The sequence below is a fragment of the Octopus bimaculoides genome, chromosome 4 (assembly GCF_001194135.2).
Source record: "Octopus bimaculoides isolate UCB-OBI-ISO-001 chromosome 4, ASM119413v2, whole genome shotgun sequence".
NCBI lineage: Eukaryota > Metazoa > Mollusca > Cephalopoda > Octopoda > Octopodidae > Octopus > Octopus bimaculoides.
Window position 1 is genome coordinate 114721029 of NC_068984.1, and position 14310 is coordinate 114735338.

At 36.1% G+C, this 14310-nt stretch overlaps 1 protein-coding gene across 1 annotated transcript in view; it reads left to right on the forward strand.

Annotated features, from left to right (window-relative positions):
- The window catches only part of LOC106872123 (CCR4-NOT transcription complex subunit 1-like), a 62422-nt gene that overhangs the window by 35255 nt on the left and 12857 nt on the right, over window positions 1-14310 (forward strand). Inside the window, 15 exon segments of the mRNA XM_052967370.1 lie at window positions 6-274; window positions 388-498; window positions 1265-1399; window positions 1502-1774; window positions 2415-2555; window positions 4252-4407; window positions 6203-6343; window positions 7027-7131; window positions 7242-7364; window positions 9149-9334; window positions 9451-9596; window positions 10936-11044; window positions 11405-11503; window positions 12131-12198; window positions 13763-13997. Of these exon segments, the coding sequence (XP_052823330.1) occupies window positions 6-274; window positions 388-498; window positions 1265-1399; window positions 1502-1774; window positions 2415-2555; window positions 4252-4407; window positions 6203-6343; window positions 7027-7131; window positions 7242-7364; window positions 9149-9334; window positions 9451-9596; window positions 10936-11044; window positions 11405-11503; window positions 12131-12198; window positions 13763-13997 (2297 nt within the window).

The following is a 14310-nucleotide window of genomic DNA, read 5'->3' on the forward strand; positions in this document are numbered from 1 at the left end:
GCCATAGAGCAAGTATGTACCTTGGATTGCTATGTATATAGTTATGAAGAGAGCCATTCTTTTAATTCAAAAAAAATTTTGAAATGAAATCTCAAGCTGAATGAGAACTATTGCAAATATTGTATTTTATTTTTATGGAATAAACTTCTAATTGTAGGTACTATTGCGAAGTGATAAAGGAGTGGCAAACTTTTCTGATAGATCTCTCTTGAAGAATTTGGGACATTGGCTAGGAATGCTTACTTTGGCAAAAAACAAGCCCATTTTACAGATTGTACGTATTCAACATAATTTTTTTTTTTTTTTTGATATTTTTATGAACAAGGTAAAATAGAATGATTATTTGTTAAATTGGTTAATAAATCAATTTTGTTTTTTTTATTTTAGGATATTGATTTGAAAGCTCTACTTTATGAAGCTTATAATAAGGGAGCGCAAGAGCTACTCTATGTTGTCCCATTTACTGCCAAAGTCCTGCAGTCTTGTGCCAAAAGCAAGGTATGTAGTTTTGAACCGACTCAATCGGTCTTCTTAATTATGTAAATTATTATAAGCTTGAGTTATATTTTCAAATGTAGTGTTGGATCCAGTCCCACTGCATAGCAACTATAGTCCTCGGCTGACCAAAGTCTTGTGAGCAGATTTAGTAGATGGAAACTGAAAGAAGCTTGTGTGTGTGTTGGTTGTAAATGAACATCATCATACATGTGAGGTTATCCCTCTCCAGTTTTCAGTGAAAAACATAGTTATGGGGAAAGTATTATCTTGGTTTTAAAAACTGATGGTTAGCAGCAGTAAGAGCATCAGACTGTACAAAATCCATCTTATCAAATTACGTTTGATTCATGCAAGCTTGGTAAAGTGGCCATTAAATGATGCTGGAAGACCATAACTATGTGTTTTGAAGTATGTTAATTGTTAAGCTTTGTTTTTATTTTAATTTTAACTTCGACAATAATAGCAGCAGTGATAAACTAGGTAGTGAGCTCTCTTCCCTCCCCTCCTCTCCTTTGCGACTTAACCCTCCTCATTATTATGAGATCCTTGTAGGCAATGTTGTGCATCTTATAAAAGACCCCTGTCCCTCTTTCCTTTCTCTCTTTGAATTGTTTCCTCAAGATCTTTTCATGTGTACACTAATTATAAATTTTAGTCTACAAGATTAAATCTCTTTGAAATAAATGAGCTAGTTTTAATGCAGTTGAAATACATTTTTAAAAATTGCGAGATGAAAGCTGTATTTTATTTTATTCATTTATTTCAGGTTTTCAAACCACCAAACCCTTGGACAATGGCAGGTATGAATGTTTTGGCTGAATTGCATCAGGAACAAGAACTGAAATTAAACCTAAAGTTTGAGATTGAGGTTTTATGCAAGAATTTACAGTTAGATGTTTCAGTAAGTTGCCTATTTTAAAGAATTGGTGGTTTATTATGCAGATATGAATTAAGTTACATAACTGAATTTTTCCGTTTTTGTTCATTTCTCTTCTTTTTGTAGGAACTAAAAGCTACGAGTTACTTGAAAGATTTAAGTCGATTAAGTACCATTGAAAATCAGCTGTCTGCTCCAGTTAAACCACCTCCATCAGGAACTCCTCAGCAGGATGATATGTCTGTAGCTGTTGTAAGTGCTAGTACTCCAACTGTAATATCAACACCAACTACAACTATTGCTAATGCTATACCAATACCACAGCAACCTCAATTTAGGTACCAAGATATTACCAACCTAGCGTCTGGAATTAGTCACCAGATTGTTATCAATGAACAGGTAAGCTTAACTTTTTAATTAAATCTGTGGTTATGAAGTTTGCCATGCTGGAGCAGTGCCTTCAAGGAGTTGGAGTAGATTGACTCCCAATACTTGCTTTTTTTTTTTTTGTCTGGTGCTTGTTCCATCGGACTTTCTTGCCAAACATCTGGGTTGCAGGGATGTAAACAAACCAACACCAGTTGGTGGTGAGACATACGCACGCATACACATACTACTGAAGCCTTGTGGGTGAATTTGGTACATGGAAACTGAAAGAAGCCCATCGTACGCGTGTGTATGTTTGCTACTGTCTACTTGCCTTCACATTGCATGATTGGTTGTAAATGAATGTTGCTGTCATACAAGTGGTTCCTTCCTTCCCAATCTTCTGTGAAAACGTGTCTGGTCATGAGGAAATATTACGTCACTTGGAAATTGGTGGGGGGTTGGTGACTGGAAGGGTAGCCAGCCCTAGAAAATCTGCCTCAACCAGTTTCATTCTACCCATGCAAGCATAGAAAAGAAAATGTAATGATACTTTGTGAGAATATGCTAAGTGGAATTAGGAAGTAATTTCAATGTAAAATGGTAAGCCATTTTGGTTACATTTTCCAATAAGATATATGAATATCTTTCTTTTCTTTTCTTTTATTTTCAGATTTTGTTGTTCCATAATCATCAGAGTCTAAAGCAGTGTGTCCGTCCTGCCATTGAAAGAGCTATTCATGAACTTCTTCCACCTGTTGTTGATAGGTCAATAAAAATTGCTCTTACAACATGTGAACAAATAACCAAAAAGGTAAATTTTCTGTAATAATGATGCAAATACAAGGTGGGCCAAGTCATGCACAAATTAAGTTCAATACTACTACTACTACTACTGCCACATGTACACACACATGTACACACACACACACACACACACACACACACACACACACAGAGGTGCCATTTAAAAAGTATCTAATACACTCTGTAAAGTAGTTAGAAAGGGTATCCAGCCATAGAAATCATGCCGAAGCTGACAGAGCTTAGCACAATCCTCTGTTATCAGCTTCTGTCAAACCATCCAACTCGTTCCAGCTTGGGAAAACAGATATTGAATGATGTCAGGTTGCATTGTTCTAATGTTTACATGTGCACTATGTTTCTAGGGTGTTAGCTGTCATGTGATGGGCAACTTTTGAAGTATCAAGTATCACAGTATCACATGGCATCATCATTTAATGTCCATTCTCCATGTTGGCATAATTTGGACGTTTTGACGAGAGCTGCACCAGGTTGCAATCTGGTTTGGCTTTGGTTTCTACTGTTGGATGCCTTTCCTAATGCCAACCACTTACAGTCTATGCTGAGTGTTTTTTATGTGGCACCAGCATGGGGCTCTTGCAGGCCAATCCTCTTCAGCAGAGGGAGTAGCATTACCACTTTTTTCTGCTTGTATAGGATGATGAAAGGAATACAAATTTTCAAGAGAAAAATATTTATTACCTTAAATCTTTGGCATTTAACTGGCCATATCCTGGACAATCACATCATCGAAATATCTTAACTATGAAATAATGCATAATTAATTCAAAATAATGTGAATGCTAAATGATTAAAATAAGGGGAATAAAATTCTCATTTGTGTAACTGCTCTGTTATTTACTCTCTCTGTTCTCCTCTGTTCTAATGATACATTCTTTCACAGTCTGTGTGTTTGTATGTAGCATATCTTCATTGCCTGCCACCAAGCCTAGTATGTGCACTCATCCTGGCACCTCTCATGTTAAATGATTTCTCTAGACACGCTTCCAATGTATACAAGAAAGAGTAGAGATACAATCAACCAACCAACATTTATATTGGCTTATTAGAGATATATGGTGTTATGTTACTATCAATCATGATGCTCCACTGTTGTGTGTGCGCGCGTGCACACACACACACACACACACACACACACACACACACACACACACACACACACACACACACACACACACACACACACACACACACACACACAATGGGTCCAGGCTTGGCTGTATAATTAAGAAGTTTGCCTCTCAGTCACATGGTTTCAGGTTTAGTTCTATTGTGTGGCACCTTGGGCAAGTGTTTTTTAATATAGCCCCATACCAACTAAAGCCTTGTGAGTAGATTTGGTAGATGAAAAATGAAAGAAGCCTGTCATATATGTATACATGTGTATGTGTGTTTGCATGCGTGCATGCATGTTTGTGTATCTTTGTTTTGACATTGTATGACAGTTTCGTCATTTCCGCTATTCTGTGAAAAAAACCTGTCTTGCCATGGGGAAATATTACCTTGCTTCGAAACGGGTAAGGGTTTGGTGATGGGAATGGCATTCATTCACAGAGTATCTTCCTCAAATACTCTCTGACCTATGCAAGCATGGGAAAATGGATCTTAAAACAACGGTTATATATGTTCTGAAGAAATTTAGTAGGGTGCAATTATTTATAGGATTTATGTGCTTTTATTTATAGGATTTTGCATTGGATCCTGATGAAAACAGAATGCGTACTGCAGCTCAGAATATGATTTGTAGTATGACAGCAGGATTAACTCTCATCACTTGTCGAGAACCAGTTTTCATGGCCCTCAATAACCATTTGAAACAAGCCTTCTTGAACGTCTTGCGTGTAAGTAATTAATTAGGAATTTAACACAACCACTTTCCAACTTTACTTGAAGATCACTTGTAAATTTGCAAAACTTCAAATGCTTCCTTATCAAATACAATCATATTTTTGAAGTGGTCTCCTTACTATATGTGTTATTGTCTAAAGGGAGGTATTCTCTGTTGATGGAAAGCAACAGCGATTAGATATTCATGTTTGTATCTGCTAGAATGTATTAAGTATGAATAGATATGGTGGTGTTCAGATTCTCGTTGTTCTTGCACCTCATGAATTATCTTTTTATGTCTTCATTCATTTTGGAAATTAAGAATTTGCAAAGATTTAGTGAAACAACTTTTTTTAAGAAAATTTGTATATTAAACTGGTATTTGGAATATTATATAAGATATTCATATAAATTATGGGAAGTTTTAATTTAGATATGAACAGTTTAATATGACGGATGTATTATAAAATCAAAGACGGATGTATTATAAAATCAAAGGCAGTCCTATGCTGTTTATTAAGAGTTAAGATAAACACTGTCATGTCACAAGACATTGTGATTTAGTTTACTATAAATATACAATGACTTTTAGTATATGGAAATTATATGCAGCATACACTGTTATCTCATGCTGTTATGTAGTATGGGATAAAATCTCTAGGTGTATTCTGTAACCCAGTATAGCATTAAAACAAATGACTTATCACTCCAGTAATTAAGTGAACTAGCTACCAATATGTTCTATATGTAAATTGGTCTATCCAATTTATTTAAGCCCTTGGTAATATATTTACCGGTAATCTTTTCATGTACAGTTAAGAGGGTAATGGAGCACTGATGAAACCTTTGCACAGAATTAAGTGTAAACTGCTCTTTTTTGTCCCTGAAAATATATAAAGACAATATGTTTACAACTGTCCATTTACATATGGTACTGGCTAAAATCTAGAAATATGTTTTGTATTAGTTATAAGAATACAAGAATCTTTATTGGAAAGTATATACAAAATTCTTTTCTATTTTTATCATATTCATGTTTTTCCTCATATGCTGAAATGTTTCTTGTACTTTCTTGGGCTTCTGTTGGCTCTTTGAAACTACTACCCTGAGCTACTACAATATATCCTGGCATTCAGATTTTGGTGGATATGTGGGTTTCTAACGATGCTATGGCAAAAATACTTGGAAAGCTCAGTTGTAAAATGCGTAGCTTAAACCTTTTATTACCATGTCTGTTGAAATACACTACCTTTGTTTCAATTAATTTTGAAAATAATGAATTTAGTAAAGTAACTTTGTTAATTAATGTTTGGAACATAAATTGATAGAAAATTTTGATGAAAGGCTTTCATTGAGATAATATTAAACAGAAAGTTTATATTGTTGAACCTCAGGAGGGTTGGCATCAAATAATCCGTTAATGAATTCTTTAGGTTACAAATGTAGAAGTTGAAGAAAAATCTTATCTTGCAAATGATAGTTTGATGTAAATATCATTTGAGGCTAATCCAGTATTCATTAATGTTAGAATTCAAATATTTAACTTCCCTTAGCTACTGAAAGCTTCCATATTGAATTTTGAAACTTCAGAATTAAATATAGGTGTTTTGAATAAAGTTAGATTAAAAGATGTTTTTGATGAATCATATAACCAAGGTATTTAATAATTGTTTTATTAAATCCACTCAGTTATTTGCGTAACTTTTAAATTATTTTATATGTGTAAAAGGTTTTATAGCAGCTTTTTCAATGATTTACTTAGATTTATAACTGATATATTTTTTAGTATACTGTCTTCTCTTTTCATAGAATGCTAGTATAACTCAAAAAGAACTTGTTGACCAAGCAGTAACTCAGTTGGCTCAGGACAATACAGAACTTGCATCAGCTATTATACAGAAAAGTGCAGTTGAAAAAGCTCTTCCAGAAATGGACCGACGTCTTTCTACTGTGAGTATAATAAACTGGAATTAAAAATGTGAATGAATAGAAGTATTTCTAATAAATTTTGTGTAGTCATATCATGTTTAATGTTGAATTACCTGTGTACAAACTTGCGGCTACTGGTGCAGTCTTGCCTGCATCTGCATCTGGTGTCAGCACAGGTGTGACTGTGTGGTTAAGAAGCTTGCTTCCCAATAATGTGGTTTTGGATTTGATCCCATTTTGCAATCAAAGCTTTGCAGGTAGATTTGATAGATGGAAACTGGAAAAGGTCTTGTGTATGTGCATGTGTGTGCTCTCGACTTGCTGCCCATTTCCAATATTCCATGAAAATAGTTTTGTCCAAGGGGAAATATTACATTGCTTGGGAAAGGGTGAGGGTTGGTGACAGGAAGGGGACCTGGCCACAGAAAATTTGCCTCAATGAATTGTCTGACCTATGCAAGCATGAAAATGGTGAACATTCAAACATAAACACTTCGCTAGATTGTTTGAAAATGAGAAAATTTAAAGGCAAAAGTCTGATTCAGCTCAAACTAATATTGCTAGTATGTAAATTCATTCTTGCATTTATCTGATTTTTAGATTGGCAGATATTTTATGTTGAAAAAAATTTTTTCTTTTTTAGTTTTTATTATATTTCTCTTCAATTTAGTTCATTTATTGAAAGGCTACTTCTTAAATTTTAGGAATTTGAACTCCGACGCCATGCACGTGGTGAAGGTCGTCGTTATTGTGATCCAGTAGTCCTTACTTACCAAGCTGAAAGGATGCCTGAGCAAATACGATTACGTGTAAGTAATAGTGTGTTTCTGCTTATGTGATTTCTGTTCTTGTTATTTTACATAGAAGGCCTTCTTGTTGCAAACTGTTTATATAATTTGAAATCTATTTTCCACAAAAGGTTGGTGGTGTCACTCCAGTACAAGTAGCAGTCTATGATGAATTTGCACGCAACATACCTGGCTTCTTACCAATAAATGAAACCAGAGTACCATCTGGCATAATAACAAAGGCACTTCCCCCTGTAAGAATATTTTAATTTTAGTTCAAGCTTTTTTCTTATAATACAGTTCTATATTTAAGAGATGAGAAATTATATACATTATTTACATTTGACGGATATCCGTCAAATGTAAATAATGTGCTTTTTTCTAATACCTTACATTATGCAAATTTTGGGTTGCTTTTTTTATTTTCTCTTATGTTAATATTTATAATTTTCGTTTCTTTTATACATTAAATATTTGACTAAAATTCTTCATAGTGGTGCCCCTGCATGGTCACACTATAATGACTGAAACAAGAGAAAGATGAGATATATATAATAGTAGATAAAGCAATAAGATAGTGAAGTAGGTAAAGCCATAGATAATATCCTGTAGAATATTGGCTTTCCTCAGTCAAATCATCCAACCCATGCTAGCATGGAAAACGGACGTTAAACAATGATGATGATGATTTTATGAAAATATGTTGAAGATTGGGGTTTTTTAAGCCAATATTTTACAGGCTATTGTTTGTTGTTGACACTCCATCGCTTGCGACGTCGAGGGTTCAAGTTGATCCGATCAACGGAACAGCCTGCTCGTGAAATTAACGTGCAAGTGACTGAGCACTCCACAGACACGTGTACCCTTAACGTAGTTCTCGGGGATATTCAGCGTGACACAGTGTGACAAGGCTGACCCTTTGAATTACAGGCACAACAGAAACAGGAAGTAAGAGTGAGAGAAAGTTGTGGTGAAAGAGTAGAGCAGGGTTCGCCACCGTCCCCTGCCGGAGCCTCGTGGAGCTTTAGGTGTTTTTGCTCAATAAACACTCACAACGCCCGGTCTGGGAATCGAAACCATGATCCTATGACAGCGAGTCCGCTACCCTAACCACTGGGCCATTGCGCCTCCACACAGGCTATTATAGTTTTATCTACATCCAGTTTCGCCATGAAAGAAACAAAGAAAATTATCCTCTTAGTTTATAGATTCTTATAATGTCAATAAATGTCTTAGAATTTTCGCTGGTAAGAACAAAATTTCTAAAATAGATGAATGTTGCTGTCATACAAGTAGTTCCTTCATTTCCAATCTTCTGTGAAGCTTCATCTACCTTGAGTTCTACCGAAAACATAATCTATTTCAATTCTCTTCATCAACCTTAATATCTGTTTTTCATGCTGGCATGGGTTGGACAGTTTGAACCAGAGCTCAGCAGGTTCGTTTGATTTGGCATGGTTTCTATGTCTGGATGCCCGCCCTTTCTAACAGCAACCACTTTACAGTGTGTGCTGGGTGCTTTTAACATGGCGCGGCACTGGCACAGGACTCTTGCAGGCCAATCCTCTTCGCCAGCGGGAGCAGCCTTGATGCTTTTATGTAGGATGGGTCTTCTTGAGTATAATAAAGCATCAGGTAGAATTTTTATAATGGAGTGGTTAGTAATTGGAAGGTCATCCAGCTATAGAAACAATGCCAAATCAGATTGGAACCTGGTGCACTCTCCAGCTTACCAGTTTCATTCAAACTGTTTAGCCCATGCCAGCATGGAAAGCAGACACTAAATGATGGTTATGATGTAAGCATATACACACACACACACATACACACATAATTTACGTTTAGGCTGCTTGACAATAGCTTAGCTGGCCAAAACTTTAAAGTCACTGTCAACAACATCCTTGTATAAGAATGATAAATTTGTACTCTACAAAAATATTGAGTAACCTATCAGCTTAATGTTAAATGTTATTTATTATAACTGAACATAAAAACAATTATTAATATAATTTATACATTTGTTTTGTTTTCATTATAGAGCTATCCAGATGGTATGAGCCAAGTATTTGACAAAGTCATTCGTGACATTGAGCAGAATTGCCAGCAACTGTTAAACAGTGTGACCTCTACCCACCTAGGTTTACAGTTGCAAGGAGTCATTGATGCTATTCTTGTTGCCAGAACTAATAGAGATGTACCATCATCATCTGCTCTCGTCCAAAAGGTGATGAAATTTTTTTTTCTTCTTTTTTTACTTTTACAAAATGTACTTTTTTGCTTTTTATCTTGAGCAATTCTGTAAATATAAGCCTATAATAACTTTTTGTTTGATTGTTTTAGGTTGTCGAGGCACTTGTTGAACATTACAGCAGCAGCATGGCCGATCAAGACATGATGAGATTCTGTGAATGTTGCTTGCATGTCCTCAAAGGACTTAGTGACATCAGAGTTTTTGGTCCCCAATGGACAATGAAACAAGTTACTAGGTTTAGTATTTTCTTTAAATTATCTTTGTAACTTTTATTTTATTTTTTCCATAATCATCATCATCGTCATCATTTAGCCTCTGTTGTCTGTGCTGGCATGGGTTGGACAGTTTGACCAGAGCTGAGGGGCTGCACCAGACTCAAGTCTGATTTGGCATGGTTTCTATGACTAGATGCCCTTCCTAATGCCAACCACTCTGAGAATGTCATGGGTGCCTTTATGTGCCACTGGCGCAGGTGCCAGTTGTATGACAGCAGTGTCTGTCACGACTACGATTTCACTTCTCTTGATGGGTCTTCTTCTCAAGCACAGCAATGATTGTTAGACATTTGTTGGTTTTGAATTAATCATACATTATCGTGTAGCTTTGAGATTTCGATGATGAAATTGTTTATCTTATGACATTGTAGGATAGGTGTGGTAGGCAGAATCTGGATGGTTTGAGCATAAAAACTGGTAGAATATTTGGGTTGCATATGGCTGGTTTAAATGAAATTGTGTTTAATGCTTACTCTGACACCACAATCTTTTATTCCTTTTTCCAGCTCCACATGTATTACTCTCACTCACACTTATATCATGCAAGGTAGTTGTTTATTTCCTCTACAGCAAGAAACTCATTCCTGTTCGTTTTCATACCTTACTGTCAAGCCCAAGTATAAAGCCACTTCCCTCTCTTTTATAGTCCCTCTTAGTCGAGAGGGTGGGGTGGGGTCTTAGTCTTGTGAGTTATGTAGTAATCTTACTGGTGCTGGCACCAGGAAACAATAGACACCCCTTACACTCCGTAAGTGGTTGGTGTTAGGAATGGTGACCAGATGTAGAAGTCAGGCCATAGCAGATATTAGAGTACAACACTATCCTTTATCTTGTTTGATCCTGTTGAAATATCCAGCCCATACTTGCATGGAAGATGGATGTTGAATGATGATGATATGCCATTAGCCATTTAATTTTTTTTTTTTAAATGCAAAAATATGAGGTCAGTCGGAGGTTTATTTATATATCACCTTTTAAGGTCCAACTTAGGATCTAAAGAGTCCAAGGACTGAATCCTGTTCCAATTTACACACACACTATATATATATATATATATATATATATATATAATATATGATTGAAATTCTCCTTACTTTCTACTGTCTATAAATCATATGGTAGCAAAAATGAGATTATTAGACCTGACATTTTCACTCTTTGAACATTTTCATTTGTTTAGAAACAGCTATTTTATAATTTTTTTTTGTTTAAACACACATTTAAAATTGTCATAAAGTGTATGCTAGTTTACTTTCTTATTCTATAATTTACACCGCACTTTTTCTTTTAAAATTTCAGATCTGTTTTTGACTGCAGGGAAGAAATAAAATATAATTTAGATGCCTTTGAGCAGCTGCTGAAAAACCATTTCCTCAATATTCAGCAGTTTGATATGTACCTTGCCCAAGTATGTCATTGTATGTTTTTATTTTAGTAGTTTGTAGTCACTCATCTGGTGTCTACTTATATGAAATACTTGTTTAAGATTTAGGTCCTTGAAAATAATCCCTTGTTCTTTAAGTTGGGAAAATAAAATGACTTACTATGAAGTAGCTGTAGATTGTTCTAGCATTTTGTAACTTGAGCCAAGGCTTCATTTTTCTCAAGAATAAGTAATTAGAATTCATTTGTTAAATTCTATTTGAATTCAGTGTTCTCATACCGAACTAGTATCTTCGGAAAAAAAGTAAATACAAATACATTACACTGAAAATCTTTAAATGGTATTTGAGTAATAAGTTTTTTTTTTCTTTTCTCCCCAAACCAGCAAATTGATAATGGAATAAATTACATTGTAATGGTCTTTGCTATTGCCTTGGTACAAAAATTTGTCATTGATGATAAAGCAAGTGGTCTTGTCACTGAGGTAAGTTTGTACTAATTTCACCAAAGAATTGATATATCCCCCACCCATCCCCCAAACAAAAGAAAAAAAAACTTGGGTACAGGTGGGCTGTATGGTTTGAGAAGTTTGCTTCCCAACCACCTGGATTTGGGATTCAGTCCTACTGTGCGGCGCCTTGGGCAAGTCTCTTCTGCCATGATCCTGAGCTGATCCAAACCTTTTAAGTGGATTTGGTTGACAGAAATTGAAGAAGCTCATATATGTGTGTTTGTTCCCTTGTCTTGAGATTACATGATAATCATAAATGAATGTCACTGTCCCACAGGTAATGCCAGTCATTTGCAATAGTCTGTGGAAAAAAGTCTAGCCAAAAGTAAATAATTACCTTGGTTGGAAACAGGTGAAGGTTGGTGACAGGATGGGCATCCAGCTGATGAAACTCTGCCTCAGACTGTCCAACCCATGCCAGCATAGAAAAGTGGACGTCAAAGTGTAAATTTTCCTTTTCCATTTTTAGATTAATTTTTTTTCTTTCATAAGCAGTAAAGCTAGTTTTAGTATACAAGCTTAAACCTTTTTTAATTATAATTTATTTCTAAAATACATTATCTTTCTTAGCTGTTAGTCTTACAAAAATCTCTTTTACAGGCTGACCTTCATAACACTATTGAAGTGTTATTGAGGATACATTCTCGTTCGAGACCTTCTCCTGATGGGTTAGTGATTTATTATTATTTTCTCTCTCTCTCTCTCAAAACCTAAATTTTCCTCTTTTTTTCTTTTTTTTCTTTAACTTTTGCAATTTATGCACATGTGGCCATATGGTTAGTAGCTTGCTTCCCAAAAGCCTTGTGAGTGGATTTAGTAGACAGAACTGAAAGAAGCTTGTGTGCACTTATTGCTTACCAAATAAAGTTGTAAATGCTACTTGCTCTTTCTATACAGACTGTAGAAGTTGCATATACACCCTCTGACAGACATTAACACATTCACAGTCAACACTGGAGTTTTCCAAGAGGACACCTTAGCTTCTTTCTTTTTCATTATAGTCTTGGTTTGTGTAGTATGGTATGCAATTGTATCTGAACTCGGCATAACTTTCCCTGCTAAGGTGGATGTCATTTACTATCGCACCTCACTGACTTTGTAGATGATACTGCACTTGTCTCGTATGCAATCACAAATGCTCGAACTTTCCTCACGAACCTGGAATCTGTTGTTATTGAAGTCCATCTCTCAATAAACTGCTCAAAAACTAAGACCATAATTGTTAGTGGAAATGCTGGTAGGGTAATCTTAAACTTTCATTAGGGCCCATTAAGTCAGTTTCTGGTTTCTGCTATCTGAGTTCTCTTATTTTCTCTACCAGCACAAGATGGTCTGCATCTGACATGCTGTGAAAAAATTTAAAACACATCAGAGCTGTCATCAGACCTAAAACTACGCTTGTTTCATGCTACACAGTAGAATCTGTTCTGCTCTATTGTTCTGAATGCTGATCTCTTGTGTGGCCTAACAGCCATTCCTGGACAGTATATACACTTGCCTTCTATGCAAGGCTTTTAACATGTCTTATGCTGTTAATGTATCAAACAAGTTACTATACGGATTTTTACCATCTGTCAGCCAGACTCGATCAAAGACTTCTAAAATTTGTAGGCTATTATTTTTGTTGAACAAATCAACCTGTCACTGCACTTTTTTCTGTCTATAACTCCATGGGGCATTCTAATCTGCTGGTCAGGTCTGCATGGTGTATTTATTTATTTATGTGTTTCAGCCAAGTGGCTGCGGTCATGCTGGTGCACCACCGTGTATGTCTATGAATTTATGCTATGTGGCCTCGGGACTGCACTGTCTCACAGTTGGCACATTCAATGTCATCTCACAGCCTAGAAGGAAATTTGCTTGCAAGTTGGAGTCCTGTTTAGGTTATGTGACGTAGCCTAAAAGAAGTGTCTGTGTTTGTTCACATCCCCATGACTTAAAAGTTCGACAAAATGGACTGATAGAATGAGTTGTAGATTTTAAAACAAAGATAAGTACTGGGATCAATCTATTCAATTAAACCCTTCAACGTTGTGCCCCAGTATGGTCATGGTTCAAACACTGGTACAAGTCGAGATACTCTTTGTCTAATAACTAGTTTTGGACCCCAAAGGGCAATGAAATACAACTCCCTACTTTTTATTCTCGTACATGTTTCACCATACTTGAGTAGCTCTTTGTGTATTCATTAAGGACATTCACGAAAATATTTTTTTGTTTCCTTGTTAATAGATTGGCACATTTGGTGGAATGCTTGCGGAACAATGGTGACTGTGTCTTGCTGGATAGAGCCCCTGGAGGTCCTACTTCAATGATGCAATCAGGGATTAGTCAGGCAAGAGAATATGATGATCCCCCTTGGCTACATGAAAAAACAGAGAATTTACTGAGAGAATGGGTGAATATGTTTCATTCTGCGGCTGCAGGAAGAGACAGTACAAAAGCCTTCACTGCATTTGTTCAACAGGTAAATATATTTTTTCTTTTTTTCCTTTTTATTTGATTCTCAGAGTGTAAGTATCTTGAGAGAAAAGCTGAACATTAGAAGCATCAGTTGTGGTGTGCAAGAGAGACTATTGCGCTGGTATGGACATGTGGTGAGAATGGATGAGGATAGCTGTGTGAAAAAGTGCCACACCCTAACAGTTGAGGGAACCCGTGGAAGAGGTAGGCCCAGGAAGACCTGGGCTGAGGTGGTGAGGCAAGACCTTCGTACATTGGGCCTCACCGAGGCGATGACTACTGACCGAGACCTTTGGAAATGTGCTGTGCATGAGAAG